The sequence below is a fragment of the Pollicipes pollicipes genome, unplaced genomic scaffold (assembly GCF_011947565.3).
Source record: "Pollicipes pollicipes isolate AB1234 unplaced genomic scaffold, Ppol_2.1 Scaffold_4740;HRSCAF=5597_pilon_pilon_pilon, whole genome shotgun sequence".
In the NCBI taxonomy this organism is placed as follows: domain Eukaryota; kingdom Metazoa; phylum Arthropoda; class Thecostraca; order Pollicipedomorpha; family Pollicipedidae; genus Pollicipes; species Pollicipes pollicipes.
In genome coordinates, this window is record NW_023596545.1 from 38,166,713 (window position 1) to 38,183,223 (window position 16,511).

Genomic DNA, 16,511 nt, shown 5'->3' on the forward strand with positions numbered 1-16,511 from the left:
AAATGTACTAATCCACGTGCATCAACAAACCACTGAATCCAAGCCCGACCAGAACCGCATTCACTCTTTCTGGTGGGCTGTGCTCTAGTTTTGTAGGTGATTGGAAACAACCGTGTTGGCTGCGTGGTTATAGGCACTGGGATATGGCGCTGAAGGTCGGGAAAGGATTTCCACCGCAGGAAGCCTTCACCGGAAAAGGACTCTGGGTTCAGCTGTAATGTAGCGACGCTTATTGCCTCAGCAAGATGTGTATGAGTGTTTCGCTAACCTATTAATCGACGCATACTACTCTCAAGGGATCAATATCATTTATGGCAGCAGATATGTGCTCGCCTGCGACGAAACAAAATCTGATTCCAGAATCTTTTCAGGTTCGGCCAGAATCGGGTTCGGATTTAGGTCCACTGGTCATTCATCTCATAATCTTATGCCGGTGCCACCAAGCTGGCATGAGCATGAGTGTGTGAAAGGGGTGCAGGGGCAAATTATCACCGATTCAATGTACTACCAGCATTTGGACACCTGCAAAAATATTTGTCATGGGCGATGCAAAGACGAGAAACTGGTCACTATCATCCGGGCCATGGCGCGCGCGGAAAAACACCCAGTTGCATCATCACAACGAAGCAAAAATATCGCCGAGCCGCAAACAAATGCAACGACCCTCTTGCATCGTCGCTAGCAAACCTCACATCGTCGCTAGGGAGTCTTACCCCGCACAAAGACCTGACTTCGGAGGTGGTGCAGGCGCTCTGACTCTGACCTGACTTCGGAGGTGGTGCAGGCGCTCTGACTCTAACCTGACTTCGGAGGTGGTGCAGGCGCTCTGACTCTGACCTGACTTCGAAGGTGGTGCAGGCGCTCTGACTCTAACCTGACTTCGGAGGTGGTGCAGGCGCTCTGACTCTGACCTGACTTCTGCCACGGCGGTCGTGAAGCCGACCCGTGGCTGACGGCCGCAGAATGCTGCCGGCGAGTCGAGTTGCGGTGGTTTAGGACTAAGCAATGAAAGAACAAGACAGTGCGGACCGCTGAGAGAGCTTTGCTTCACCGTGAATTTTCCACGGAGGAAAATTCCATTATCTCTTGTGTAGCATAACACCACCGAGAGAGCTGCTGCACCTGACAATTCGTTCCTTCCTTCCGCAATTTAAACGGCACGCATGTGGTTTTAGCGCAAAACTACATGGAAAAACACGCGTGCATAAAGTACGTACACCATTGTTTGTAAGCAAATGTACGGTAATTACAAAATTTGCATGACAGAAGTATGTGAGCAAAAGCTCGCAAGCAAATATTTGTATGTGTTAAGCAATTGTACGGCCGAGGCGGCCGGGAGGGGGCGGCGGTCCATGGCGGTTTAGTCCCCCCCCCCCCTTCTCCTCCTGCCGTCAGGTTTAAGCACAGTTTTCCACCATAACATTACTGGATGTTATTCCGTTTTTTGATAATCAGGAAAGCTACTTTGGTTAAATCACATAGACACTACCGTGTGCAGTGGTATGTAAAGCCCAGCAACCGTAATTTAGTAACTAGGCTAGTGGATATTCGAGTGAGTGTGTATGGTATGTAGCTGAAACAATGTATGTGAAGTTAGCGATTTATTCAGCGATTTTTACAGCGACAAGTTCCCATTTCCTTGAAAAATCGCTTCAAGGTCAATTGTGTCGTGAGAACACCAAAAATGACCCTTGTTTTGCAATATCATGTGACCTTCCCGGTCAAAAGCTGGGTCAAAGGGCGGGGAACTCGATATCACCCAAAAATTACCGGCCGATTTTCAACTTGCAAATGTCAGAACATTCAACACAGAAAAAACTAGCATCCGTCAAAAAGTCTTTACCTGTCAAAGTCACCCTTCAAGGTCGCACGGGCTCAAAAGCCGGGAAACTCCATATCACCCAAAAAATTACCGGTCAATTTTTAACTAACGAACAGCAGAACATTCATCACAGAAAGAGCTAGCGTCCGTCAAAAAGTCCTGACCTCTCTAGGTCACCCTTCAAGTTCAAAGGCGGGCTCAAAGGATGTGGGACTTCGTGTCACCCAATAATCGCCGGACGATTTTTAACTAACAAACAGCAGAACATTCATCACGGAAAGAGCTAGCGCGCGTCAAAAAGTCCTGATCCCTTAAGGTTACCCTCAAGGTCAAACGTGGGCTTCAAATGACGGGAACTCCATATCACCCAAAAATTACCGGCCGATTTTAACTAAAAAACATCCGAACATTCACCACGGAAAGAGCTAGCGTCCGCCAAAAGTCCTGACCTCTCAAGGTCACCCTTCAAGGTTAAACGCGGCTTAAAGGACAGAGAACTCTATATCACCCGAAAATTACCGGCCGATTTTTAACTAACAAACAGCAGAGCATTTCATCCTAGGAGAGCTAGGGTGCGATGCATCTAAGGATATTGTTGTTTGCGCATCAGCGCCCCCCAAGCTCACGTCGGCTGACGGCCCAGTGCAGGGCCATCTAGTGACAATGTATATACAATGCAGTGTTCGTTTACTCGCTACCCATATTATGTTGCCTACCGCCGACTGTACGGCATTATTTTCATGTTCATTCCATGCACGTGGAACGAGACGTTCATGCCATGAGCCCCACGCAGCTCGGTGTCCGCTGTGATTTTAGTGCAAAAGTGACTGGGTTTTATTCCTTCCCCGCGCGGTCCAGGTATGAGCTCCTTGAATCACAGCGCAGTTCAGATATTAAACAAGTTTTAACATCCACATGCGCTGTGAGACACCTGCCGTCTATGTCGCGCGCACTACTCAGCAACGTTTGCCTGCAATGCTGTCTGGCTAGACGTTTGCTAGGCACTCAGTTATCTACCTCCAACGTACGTCTTGTGTGTGCGTGGCGGGTCCGTGCGTGTGTGTGTGTGTGTGTGTGTTGTGTGTGGTGTGGTGTGTGTGTGTGTGTGGTGTGTGTGTGGGTGGGTGTGTATATGTGTGTGTGTGTGTGTGGTGTGTGTGTGTGTGGGGGGGGGGGGGTGTGGGGGTGGGTGGGGGTGTGGGGGGTGTGGGTGTGTGTGGGGTGTGGGTGGGTGTGGGATGGGGTGTGTGTGTGGGTGTGGGTGTGGGTGTGGTTGTGTGGGATTTGGTGATGTGGGGTGTGGGCTTGTGGGTGTTGGTGTGGGTGTGTGTGGTGTGGGTGTGTGTGTGTGTGTGTGTGTGTGGTGTGTGTGTTGTTGTGTGTGTGTGTGTGTGTGTGTTGGTGGGGTGTGGTGGAGTGTGGTGTGTGTGTGTTGGGGTGTGTGTGTGGTGTTGTGTTGTGTGGTGTGTGTGGTGTGTGTGTGTGTGTGTGTTGTGTGTGTGGTGTGTTGTGGACCCAGGTCTGTATTGTACCCTGGTAGCCACTGGTTTTGGGTGTCGGCAACTGGCGTGGTCTGAGCTGTGGGTCCCCAACCTCGATCACGCGTCTGAATACCACGGGCAGGTGAAAGTGTTTTGCATTTTGACTTTATGGCCATGGCTCTCCGTTACGGTGAGGAGGGTGTGGATAGCCTCAAAAGGCGAAAGTCTTGGAGAGCCGAATAAAGTGGAGATGGAGCTGGGCACATTACACCGCAATCACCAACACATTTGCATTCTCTTCTTATTGTATGCTTCTCAAATGTTATACAATCACCATGGTCAGAGACAACTATTTCAGGGAATTTATACGACGACAAACGTTAAACTCGGCCGATCAACCTTAAACGTCACCACAAACATTGAGTGCAGAGCCATCAAAAGAACAAGCCGAATATCACCATGGAGGTTGACCTCAAAAGGCATGATTTTGACGAACGCTGTATCTGACCAATGTTAATGTTCTAACGCTTCACGAGTCGAAACAAGATGGCAATTTGTAAGTGATCTTGAGCTCTCCGTCCTTTGAGTTCTTGTTTTACCTTCAAGGGTGACCTTGACAGGTCAGGACATCTTACGGACGTTAGCTCATGCGCTTGTGAATACTTTCATGCTTATTGTTTCCAAATCGGTCGGTACTTTAAGGGTGATTTAGAGTCCCCGTCCTTTCAGCCCGCATTCAGCCCGCTTTTTGTGGTGAATGTTCTGATGTTTGTTAGTTAAAGATCGGCCGGTAATTTTTGGGTGATATGGAGTTCCCCGTCCTTTGAGCACGTGTTTGACCTTGAAGAGTGACCCTGAGAGATCAGGACTTTTTGACAGACGCTAGCTCTTTCTGTGGTAAATGTTCTGATCTTTGTAAAATAAAAATCGCCCGACAATTTTTGGGTGATATGGAGTTTCCAGTCCTTTGAGCCCGCGTTTGGCCTTGAAGGGTGACCTAGAGAGGTCAGGACTTTTTGACGGACGCTAGCTCTTTCTGTGATGAATGTTCTGCTGTTTGCTAGTTAAAAATCGGCCGGTAATTTTTGGGTGATATGGAGTTCACCGTCCTTTGAGCCCGCCTTTGATCTTGAAGACTGACCTTGAGAGGTCAGGACTTTTGAACGGACGCTGGTTCTTTCTGTGTTGAATATTCTGACGTTCTCAAGTTGAAAATTGGCTGGTAATTTTTGGGTGAAATCGAGTTCCTCGTACTTTGACCCAGATTTTGACATGGAAGGTCATATGATGTTGCAAAATAAGAGTCATTTTTGGAGTTCTCATGCCGCAATTGACCTTGAAGCCATTTTTCAGGGAAATCGAAACTCGTTGCTGTAAAAATCGCTGATAAATCGCTAACTTCACGGACATACTGAAACAAAGGTGCCAGAGAAAACCAACATTGATAGCTCACTGATACGCTGGGTACTGTACCTGCTAGCGTTTTTGGGATCTGCAAGTCCGTTCGCAGTGCGTATTTATTGTCAATGAGACTCGGAGACGCTCTTTACGTCCAGCCCCCATCGCAAATCATGGTCACTCCCCCCCCCCCCTTCTCCGTCGCAAAGCAAGTTAGCCCCGCCCCCTCCGTTGAGAAGGCTGGCTGAGCCCCTGGCTTCCAATATTTTACACACGTGAAACATTGGAAAAGTTCGCATGGAAAAAGTTTGTACACACAATGTGCCAACACAAATGTTCGAAGGCCATTGATCGCATAGCAGCGTGTTCGTATGGATAGTACTTATACGGAGAGTGTTTCAGGGTAGATCGATCACCCGGGTATCAAATGGCACACCATGAACTCTCAAAGTTCGCTGACATGATCTCTGCCAACTGATCTCGGACATGACATCGACCGTATAATTTCTAGCTCTATCCTGCGTACAGTTTGCAAGTAAAAGCCTCGGGCATTGATGGGTCGGTCGCAAACGGGTGCGCGCGGGTGCCAGCGGGCGCAGTGCGGGAGCAGCGGGTGCACCTTTCCCTGGACTTTAAGCAAGTAATCCGGGTGTCGTCGGAGCTTTTGCCCCCCGCATTCCACAACCGAGCGACTCCCGCCGCAGCCGTCAGCTGGCGTCAGTGGCGCGCCTCAGCTGGCGTCGGTGGCGCGCTCAGCTGGTGTCAGTGGCTGGCGTCCGTGGCGTGCTCAGCTGGCGTCAGTGGCGCACTCCGTGCTCTGCAGTGAAGAGTTTTAATTTTTGATCCTACGGTCTCAACCATTCCAGGGCCATTTTCAACTGTTCTCATTGGTACGAGTTTATCTGCTGGCCGCCGTTGGGCATGCTAGTGCCATAGAGAGTAAGGCTAGCCATGAAATCTGAATCGACAGATGCCATTATCACTGTCTATAAAACACGAGTGCATTTAATATTTTGTGTGCGCACTTTATCAAGCAGGCTTTAATTTGCAGAAGCTTAAATCCTGAGAAATGTACTAACTTTTCGTACTTACATGATACACCAGCTTACGAACTTTTGGGAAGGTACTTTTGTCAAATGAACTTGGCGAACATTGGCATAATCATTTTGCGTACTTCATCCTACGGTGACATACCAGCATTTGCGTACGTGCTTTTTGTAATACGGACCTCATCTCTGACGATTATCTGCGCACGAACATTTGCAACGATCTTTTTCCGTACGAACTTGTGCGAGCACAAACACTTATGTCGCAAATCTTTCCTCAACGAACAATTTACCACGCGAACCTTATCGTCTACGATTTTTTACATTACGAATTTTAGACACTTCCAACTTTATGCTCCTAACATTCTACCCGGACGAGCTTAATACACGGGTTTAATTCTACGAGTAGCTGCATGCAAGATTTGCACATGCGCATTTTCGTCTGCAGCCCTATGTATGTGAAGTGTATGAGAATAAATGCAGCGCGCGCCACCGTGTGCATCAATACTATTCGCGCCATCTCAGCGGTACAGTTCGCATATGCCAGTCGACGCAGCACTGGCCTTTTGAAAAGCCGGGCATTACGCAAACACATTTACCCGCCACATGTTCGCCAAACAGCCGACCTGTCTGGGCTATCTCATCATTGTGTTCTTCCGCATGCATTTCAGATATCTAATCATAAACATCAGACCGGAACCAGCGGTAAGCCGTCTCTGTGCCCGATGCGTCAAACCCCGGCCTGCTTTTTCATTTTTTTTCTTCCTGCGTGGAACACAGATTTCGAAAAGTTATCATCCATTCTCAATTCAAAAAAGGCATGAACCTCATCGCCATTTGAATGATAAAATCTCGCATCAACACATAAGGCGTAAAAGTGTCTTCTAGGGCCAAAGCGCCTCAATCAAAATAACCTAAGCCGAACTAACCTGTTACGCCGGTGCTGCACACGCGAACTGAAAGCATTGAGAGCGCCGTATGTTTCGGGGCACACTGGTGTCGGTGCCCCTCTAGCTTCGATACTTCATGAATTCAATAACACCCATTGAGTGTTGAGACAATCCTTCAATGACTGCTGTAGATGCGTCGCCAGATCTATCAGGCGCCCTAACCTACACCAGCGACTATGCAGGCTGCTGGTTTACGACGAATATGGCCAAAAAAACTGAAGAACCTGAATACATGCATATATATATATATATATATATATATATATATATATATATAATATATATATATATATATATATCTATATCTATATCTATATTTATATCTATATCTATATCTATATATATATATATATATATATATATATATCCTTGTAGAATAACAAGGAGAATGAAGAGATATGTGTATTGATATTTCGGTCACATGCCTTCATCGAAATGAATTTCAGTAGTCTATAATGTACTACTGAATGCCACTAAGTAGGAATAGGCTAAGAAGACACTATTGATAAATGTTTCGATAAAGCCATGCAGACGAAATGTCAATGCATTTCTCTCTCCATTTTCCTGACTATTCTGTGAGGAACGAGGCTGTTAGTACTGTCTTATCTAGACGCATAATGCTCCTCGCAAATGCGCTCAACAGCTTACGCTGTAAGGTCTCGCAAAATTGCGGGCCCGTGACCAATATGGGAGGCGCCTGAGCGGCAAAGTGGGAAACCATTTATGCTTTGCTCGATCGTAGCATGCCGATAGACGACGCACAACAGGACCCCTTGTTCCAATTTGATGGGGTTGAAGTGCTGCTTCATTTTATCAGGGTTCTTTACCGTTGAACGCAAAACAAGATTAGGTACGTTTTGGTACGCTTAATGCTTTGAGGCGTACCTTAAACGCAGCCTGTTTTCCAGATGGCACAGGCGTGATCACGGTGGTGCCCGTCTCAGACCGCTCCAGTGTTATTCCTTCGAATCAACCCGAAATAAATGAGGAACAGCAGGAAGTTCTTTTTATTTAACAAAATGTCTTAAAACAACTTAACAAATAATATTTCCAAAGGCGTAATACGAATACGGCAACCACAAAGTAGACACAAGGACTCTCTTCCGTGAATGTACAGACCGCTCGCAATCCCAGTCTGTGAGCTCCGACACGCACCGCGTTCGTGCGGGAATGCATGATATTTATCGATCTAAGTCATTATCACCGGATCCACGACATAATACGAAGAAGCGAAAATTTCGAAAGAAACCCGGCCTTCTGTACAGAAGTTTCTAACGTTCCTCAAAGTTCAAAACATCAGGACAATTTAGCACGGCGGTAAGATCTGGGCCGCATCGTATGATGATTCCTTTCTGTGTCGGCTAACAGCACGAAACACAACAACAATCGAAATCCACGGACAATAAATGCAAAACACGGTAGCGTTTACGCATCACACAACGTACGCGCAGGCCGTATGCAACACCATACACTCAAGACTGACCAGCGCGCAGTACAGCATATGCAGCCGACATAGCCCAGCGACGGGAATAACTGTCACGGACAGCGCACACGTGGCAGCTGCCACCCGCCACTACAGCCCGCGCCGCGGAGGCGGCGGCGGAGGCGTGTCCCTCCGAGCCCGCTGGCTCTGCCGCGACCCGACGGCGGCCGAGCGGGCGTCCCGGCAGCGCGCCTCGCCTGACCGGCCGGCGGCAGCGGGCAGCGGGCAGGAGCAGGAGCAGGAGCAGGGCGGGCAGGGGCCGCTCTCCGGCGGCGCCCGACGCGTCCGGTCGGCTTCGCCACCGCCGCGCGCGGGCGGCGCGCCATTGCGGTGCAGCCGGCGGCGGCCCGGCGACCGGCTACACGGCCCACAGTGCGTTGTTGAGCCATAGCCAGTCGATGAACACGTCGGCGAAGCGCTCCTCCTCCGGCCCGTCCGAGTCAGAGTCATCGCTCGACGACGGGTCGTCGTGCATGACGGCCGGGTAGTCGGGCGCCGGACTGCCCTGGCAGAGCTTGACCCGGTCGTCGTCCGGCTCGGCCAGATACAGCTGCTCCAGGTCGGTGCCGCCGACGATAAGCGACAGGCGGCGCCCGGCCGGCAGCTTCGACACCAGCGAGTCGTACAGCTGACGCGAGATGCACTGCACGCAGCTGACGTCCAGCGAAGCCAGCGACCGACATGTCATCGACAGACTGCAACGGAGCGTCACACGTCACTGACGGACCGCAACGGAGCGTCACGCACGTCACCGACGGATTGCAACGGAGCGTCACATCCGTCACCCGCGGACTGAAATGGAGCGCCGCACGCCACCAACGGACTGCAACGGAGCATCACACCCGTCACCGACGGACCGCAAAGGAACGTCACACGTCACCGGCAGACTACAACGGAGCGCCACACACGTCACCGACGGATTGCAACGGAGCATCACACCCGTCACCGACGGACTGCAACGGAGCATCACACCCGTCACCGACGGACTGCAACGGAGCATCACACCCGTCACCGACGGACTGCAACGGGGCATCACACCCGTCACCGACGGACTGCAAAGGAACGTCACACACAGACTACAACGGACGGTGGCACACGTCACCAATGGACAACGGACAGGCCATGGCAGACGAAACAACTGTTACCGTCACGACTGAAGCACAGGGTCACACGGTCCATAGACCGACCGTTGAAATCTCCCCGTTGCGTCACTTTGCACACGGCACAGGCAAGGCACTCTTTCTACCAGGGAGTCGAGGAGCAGCAGATGCTGCGAACAGCTGCACTTTGTCGGCCGACTACCCGATGTTCCGACTGCCGCACCACCGCCGTGCCGGGCTGGGGAGCGGCCGGCCCCCGCGGTCGCCGGCACCACTCACTCGAACAGGCCCTTCTCGGTGAAGGGCGAGCGGGCGCTGTAGTTCTCCCGCAGCAGCAGCGTGGCGAGCCGGGCGCAGTTGGCCAGGCTGCGCAGCACCTCGTCCGTCACCTCGTTCTGGTAGCTGACGTCCAGCCAGGAGAGCAGCGGCAGCCGACAGAGCAGCTGCAGGCCGGCCGCCGGCACGTACTTGTGCGAGGCACCGCCTGGCGGGCAGACGGGGCGGACCGGTCAGTCAGCGGCGGGCAGTCAGAGTCGGGCCGGGGTCACCGGCAGGCGGCCGCCGGGCTGGGGCAGGACGCGACACGTCGCGGCCGCGGCAGACTTCACAACAGCGAGCTTTATAATATCAACACGACCGCATCCGCCGAGTGCCCACTGGCGCATGCGCCCCTGGCACGCGGCTGGCGGGCAGTTGGGGCCGCGCAGTGCTGAGCGGCCCCTGCCGCCGGCTGCCGCCCCCCCCCCCCCTTCCCCGCCCGGCGGCGGCGCACCTCGCAAGTACAGCCGCTCCAGCTTGGTGCAGTAGCTGACCAGCGCGCGAAACGTGTTCTTGTTGATGTTTGGGCAGGCGCCGGCAGCCAGTGACGTCACATTGGGCATCAGCTCGAGGAACTCCTCCGGCTGCACCAGGTTGCAGCCGCTGATGTCCAGGTGGCGCAGGTTCCGACACCTGGGCCAGGTCAGCTGAAGGTCAGAGGTGATACGGCCGCCAGCCCTCCGATGTCCAAGACACGTCTGCGCCCAACACCGACCCGCGGGTCTGCCCTGCGACGACACAGTGCGCCCACATCCCGCCCGTCCCCACGCCGGGTAGGTGGCGACAGCCTGGCTGTGCGTCGACATCGCATCGTCAAAAGGTGCCACGGAAACAGAACTGTCTTTCCCAAAGCCGCAAAGGAGATCGCAACCGGCGGACAATTCAATCCATGCCCGAATGGAAGACCACCACTAAAATGCTAAAAACAGAAACTCCACACAGGATGTGTCCTTTTCCACCCAACATCTCGAGCTCTGACACAACGCAGCCCGGTCCGCACCAGCCACTCCCCTCGAACCCCACCCGTCGCCACGCGCGCGGCGGCGAGCGCGGCCCCGCACCTGGCGGCGATGTGTTTGATGTCGTGTGACGTCACACGCGTCTGGCTGAGGCAGAGCTCCTCCAGCTGTGCGCACCGGTCGCCCACCAGGCAGAAGTTGTGCTCGCGGATGCGCGGGCACGCGCGCAGTGTCACCTTGCGCACCGAAGCCGGCAGCAGGCTGAAGCAGTCTCCCGTCACACTGGTGGACACCAGCTCCAGGATGCGCAGCTCCGTCAGGTACCTGGACGGGGCCGCCAGCGGCGGGGTCACGGAGGGCAGCTCGGGGCAGCTCGCGGTGGCCGACGTCCGGGGAGGGTTGCCCGTGTCGAGGGGAGCAAGAGTGCCCGGGTCATGTTCGGCGTGTGGGTGACACGGCTAGAGACGTGCTGTTTATCCCCTGGGAATGATCGCTCCGTGAACTATGGCTACAACGCCGACACAGTGACGGAAACAGCTGCGATCGTGAAGCCGTCTGACGAAACATACACCCACACACACCTTGCACATTACCAGGTGACGTCGACCGGAGAGATAACAGGCCGAAACCTGGTGTAAATACCAACACCCTACACATGGGCGACCGTCCGATCACTACGCAATCCATGATACCAGTACTTCGTCTCAAACATTTCGTAAAACGAAGAGTCGAAGTTAAAGTCACCTCTACGAACCAATGCTCCCCTGCTATTGGTAACTGCCCTCCACCGGACGCCCTCTGTCCGGCCTGCCGACATCGCGCACTCACTTGAGCAGCACCTCCAGGTTCTGCTCCTTGAAGTTGAGCTGCGGTACATTGATCCGCTGCAGCCGGGGACAGTTGCGGCACAGGTTCTCCAGAGCTCGGAACGACATCCGCAGGCAGCTGATGTCCAGGTCAATCAGCTGCGGACACAGCTTGCCTGCCGACACATGCAACAGACGCGAGGACATCAGTGACCAGAACAGCAGCGACCAAGTGCAGGGGGTACCTCAACATCGGATGGGCGCAGCTCGCGCTTATGCCTTGTGTGATACAGCTCATGCGACGTCCTACGTGATATCGCCACACTTCGTACTCGACTTCCGGCGCCAGACGGCGCCAATGTCTGTGAAGCGGCTCAGCAGGACGTGACGGGCGTCCCGGTAGCGCACGTGATTCAAGTTGAAAATCAGTGCACCTCCGCTGCTTCAGACTGCTTTGAAATGACCTCAACGGTTACTACGTGATATCGCCGCTTATGTCTTGCGGCTTGAGAGCCAGGAAAGCCACGAATGTTTGCCCCTCCAGTGACATCACTGACGTTTAGCGATGTCATCAAATAAAGTAACATATGGCTGCAGAAAAACTTCTATGGAAGCAAACAAAAGTTATAAAAACAATTTCCACGAACTCATTCTACAGTTCACATAACCTGCAGACCGCAACTTTCGATTTTTCTGAATGCCTCCTTGACGTCATATGTACAGATGATTTTTACACACAGGGCTGCATACAGATATAAATATTGCAAAAACCAAACAAAAACGACCGAACAAAAGCCATCGTGAAAAATCCGTTAAAAATGGTGACAATCACGGTACGGGAAACGGTACTGTGCAAGTCCCCTGCAGTTGTGGTCGCAAATCGCGTCTTCTTCGGATAGATAAACAAACCTACGCCAGCACTTTTTCCAGTCTTGGCAACTGTTGCGCGTTTGATCGCCAGTAACTGTTGGCTGTACTGACAAGTGAGTGAACCTATGGCAATGAAGGACTCATGAGGACTCAATGAGGCAATGAAGGACTCACACTTTCTCATGCATCACTGCATTAATCACGGATATTGATTGCGATTTGTGAGGTATGATTTTGTGTAACCCAAGAAAGGTTGAGTGCAACACACTCTCACAACAATAGCCGAATGCAGTGTGTTTATTGAAAGGACTGTTCTAATTGACGCTCAATGAAATCCGGCTAAGGTTTTCAAAATTTTAATTGTTATTGTAGTATTTTTCTGTGAAATGTTTGCTTAAAGCTGTTCAATTTGTGCATCCTGGTTAACTGGTGTGCCATGTATGCCATGGGATTTCTGTCACCGTCGTCACTCCTGTTAAAAAATTAGAAACGTTTGTTTCATAATTTGTGTCTGGCAGCACAATCTGGTTTTGTCATGATTTTAAGGCGTAACGAATAACAAAAATATATTCTTCTGCCGTTTTGGCATGATTTTAAAGCTCAGTGAATAACAAAAAATACATTCGTTTGCCCGCTACAAGGTTTGGCCCGCAAATGCTTGCCAAGTCTAGCCCACGGCCCAGCTAAAAGCCCGCAGGCACTTGCGGGTCAGAAATTGGCGGGTTGGCGGGCTGAAAATCTGCATCTCTAGTCCGTCACCAGCGCAGGTCTGTACAGCCCATCTGCCCTCATCGTCACGCTTTTGTTGAACAAAGGAAATTCCAAACCAAGAAAAGTTGTGCGTCATCAATTGGTGCAAACAGCACTAAGCACTGAAGTCGGTGAGGTGACACAGGTGATACCGGTTGGCCAATTGTCGGTTGCCCAATTGTAAATTGACACCAATCGACAGGGTACAGTCGCCCATAGCAAGCGCCTCCGCCAGATTCCCTGGTACCGCGAATTCCGTCCCTCCGTTGCAAACGGACTGCCGCAGCAGCGACGCCGCTCAACGAGCGTCCATGCATGAAATCCGGCGGCCGCCTGCCGAGCCTGCCGCGGACGTCGGGCGCGGGCCGGCGCGCACTGACCGATGCTGAGGATGCCGTTGCGGGAGAGCCGTGCGCCGGCCGGCCCCAGCTCCAGCTTTTGCAGGTTCGGCAGCAGCTGCAGCACATGCTTGAACCGCTGGTCGGTCAGCACCGGGTGCCGCTGCAGGTGCATCGGGCCGAAGTACCGGTTCAGGTTGATCTGACGCACTGAGCGAAGGCTGAGCTGGCACAGCTCCCTCCAGCGGCGGCACACTGTCAGGCACAGGCACAGCGCTCTACAGACGCCGTATACTGCGGAGAGCGACCTGACACACGCGCACGCAGCTCAGTCTAGCGGTCACGCTGTCAGCAGACGCTTGTCATGAACAGTCCGCTCCAGCGGCGGCACACTCTCCGACAGGCGCCTGCTACAAGCAGCTCGGTGAGCAGTCGTACACTGCAAGCGGTCACCTATCCGGCACCGCCGATACCAGCGGCACCGCCATCGGCCATCACCTGGCACCAGTTGTCAGCTCAGCGTCACACCACCAGCAGTCACCAGTCGGCATGACTCCCCAGTGGAGCGCCCGGCGTCCCCGCCTCCCCCACGCAGCCGCCCGTCCCGTACCGGCGCGCACGCGGATCCTGTCGCGCACGTTCAGGTGCGCCAGCAGGTAGAGCAGCACCTCCTCGGGCAGGCCGTTGATGTGCGGTGCCGCCGGCGGCCGGGGCTCGGCGGCCGGCGGCGCGCGCCGCCGCTCGCTGCGCCGCCGGCCGCCGCTGGCCGGCCGGCGGCGCTTGGCCGGCGCCGCGGTGGCCCATCCGGCCGCCGACGGCGGCGTCGCATGCTGCGTGCGCTTCCGCAGCCGCTGCGACCCGCTGTCGGCGTCCATGGAGGCGACGCGGCCGGCACTGCGGGCGGCGGGTTACGGACGGGCAGCGTGAAGGTGCGGTGGTCCGCTGGTCAGGGCCGTGGACCGTGACCACGGACGGCACGACGGCACGGCACTGCTGAAGACGGCACGGCACGGAGAGCGCGGGCTGAAGACGGCACGGCACGGAGAGCGCGCCATTACTCGACCACCGACCACGCGAGATGATTAACTATCTAGCTTCCAAGACTGTGAATACATATGAGTGCTGAATTGCTTGCTAGGCAGTGCAAACTGCCATTGGTCTGATATGTGTGTTAAAAGTTGTCCTGGCTTGAGTAACTATTTGAGCAAATAACATTTATGTTGACTACAAGCAAGGCCAACAGTCAAGTGTGTTATCCCATAACTGGCACTTTTTAAGCTTTAACAGCCTTCATAGTTGTCACTTGTCATATCAGTAAGCACTGTTCAGTAAAAGGAGTTTAAGTATTGAACTGCAATAATGCCATATTTGCATGCATGCTATGGCAGCAGTAGGCATTTTCCTGCAACACTGCAGGATGCCAGAACTTCCCTCCCCCATCCTATCCAGATGGGAACAGGTCTAGGCATAAGCAAACCTGTAGGCCAGGCTGTGCAGCTGGTCATGTCCACCTTGGTGCCACCCTGGGATCCACACCTTTCAATGCAGTTAGGGATTCACAATCTTTGAACATTTAAATGATTGCTGTCTGACAAGCAAATGCAAATGGGTTTGATAAAGATCTGTCACTAACTGCCTGATGAGGTGGAATATAATGCCTCAAAATCAATGGGCAATCTTATCACTGGGCAACTCAAAGGTGTGTCAGTGGCTGCCCAGGAAGTGATCACTGCTGCTTTTCAATCAGCTCTTGAATGCCCACATGGGATGTGGCTTAACTCAGGGCTGGGCAATGGAAATGGCACAGGCATGATATCCAGCTCCATGCTGTCAATATTCACCCAAAATATAAATGTTATGTTGTGACTTCTTTGACTATGCTAAAAGAAAATGTGCATTAATCAAACCCATCAAAGCCTTATCCAGAACATGTTTGAACTTGTCTGCTGCCAGGTCATCACCAAGTCATGTTTGTTGTGAATAGGTGCCCAACTGTACCTTGGCAAACATTTCTTTCTTCTAAAAGAAATGAAAAAAGAAATGCCCCAGTACAATGATCAGAGCCATTACCATGAGTTCCCACAGCTTATTTTCCTCTCAAAACAAATATCATAGGCTAAAACACGTTTTGCCCCAAACTACCATTGGTTTGGTTCATGCCTGCATAACTGCTTTTTTAAATACCAGCCATGTCCCTTCCAGTGCACTCCAGTCACCTGATCTCAAAATTATTCATGCAAATGGCATCTAACTATTGGAGAATTCATGCTGATCCTGATTTTCTCATTGAGTTCAGACATGTCCCAGCATTGACATAAATATTTGAATTAGTCCTGCATTTGTTCCATCATGAAAACTGCTATTGATCCAAATGTTGCTGGTTTGTACAATGCCATATGCATAAAATACTTTAAGCATATGAAATATGAAGTTTTTAATATAAATCTATAAGTAGGCATGGTAATATAACTATCTAAAGCATCTACCATATCTATAAGAGACAATACACATGGAAAAACTATGATATGCTTCATATGCATCTTTCATACATAAACTAGGTAGCTACCCTTAAGCTGTCTTTCAAAACCAGTTGTGAATTATAAGACATGTTGTTCAGTGGTATTTTGAAAGTATTTATAACTGAACATCAATTTTTGTTCACATGTGAACAACTCTTAAAATCACTGCTATCTTTAAGCATAGCTGTTCAAGTTTCAGTGTGCCTAGATTGTCAGGTTTCCTCTTGTTACATATTATCATACATTTGAAGATATTGGCCCAGAAATAGCATAATATATATGCAAAATATAAAGGAGATTATAAATGCAAAACTTAGTTTCTTCATACACATCTAAATTTTCTTTTGACTGTTTTATAACCAAGCCAGTTTTCACCATGTCTTACACCAGCCTAGTGACCGATCACTACCACCTGGTACTGGTTTTTCATGGTGATGATTTGTTCCATAGCATAAAAAACAGCTTGCACAAGTGGCAATGCCCTAGGTCTCCATGGTTTGAAGGGATTACAATACCATCTCCTGGACTGGAGCTGTTTCTTGTTCTAAGGCAACTCAAATTGTAGGATATGAGCAAGCCTCATCTCTTTAACACAAGGCTCAAGTCACTGATAGGCTCAAGTCCCTCACAGAAGAAAAAGCAAGTCATTATCATAAAGAATATTCAGCAGG

The 16,511-nt window shown here is 51.5% G+C and overlaps 1 protein-coding gene across 1 annotated transcript; it reads right to left on the reverse strand.

Annotated features, from left to right (window-relative positions):
- Positions 1–8,492: 8,492 nt before the first annotated feature.
- LOC119098328 (F-box/LRR-repeat protein 20-like) lies at positions 8,493–14,009 on the reverse strand. The gene is made up of 8 exons (XM_037221250.1): positions 13,932–14,009; positions 13,364–13,576; positions 11,386–11,539; positions 10,660–10,881; positions 10,053–10,231; positions 9,749–9,764; positions 9,560–9,682; positions 8,493–8,875 (listed from the first exon to the last, which is right to left on the reverse strand). Exons 2-8 carry the CDS (start codon positions 13,494–13,496, stop codon positions 8,539–8,541), a joined length of 1,164 nt encoding a protein of 387 aa, XP_037077145.1. The 5' UTR covers positions 13,497–13,576; positions 13,932–14,009; the 3' UTR covers positions 8,493–8,538.
- Positions 14,010–16,511: the final 2,502 nt, after the last annotated feature.

Coding starts and splice junctions, on each gene's coding strand:
- LOC119098328 (XM_037221250.1), bottom strand. CDS start 13,496: ATGCACCTGCAGCGGCACCCGGTGCTGACCGACCAGCGGTTCAAGCAT. Junction 10,232..10,659: donor ATCAAACACATCGCCGCCAG/GTGCGGGGCCGC, acceptor GACCTGGCCCAG/GTGTCGGAACCTGCGCCACC. Junction 8,876..9,559: donor ACCGAGAAGGGCCTGTTCGA/GTGAGTGGTGCC, acceptor GCTCCGTTGCAG/TCTGTCGATGACATGTCGGT.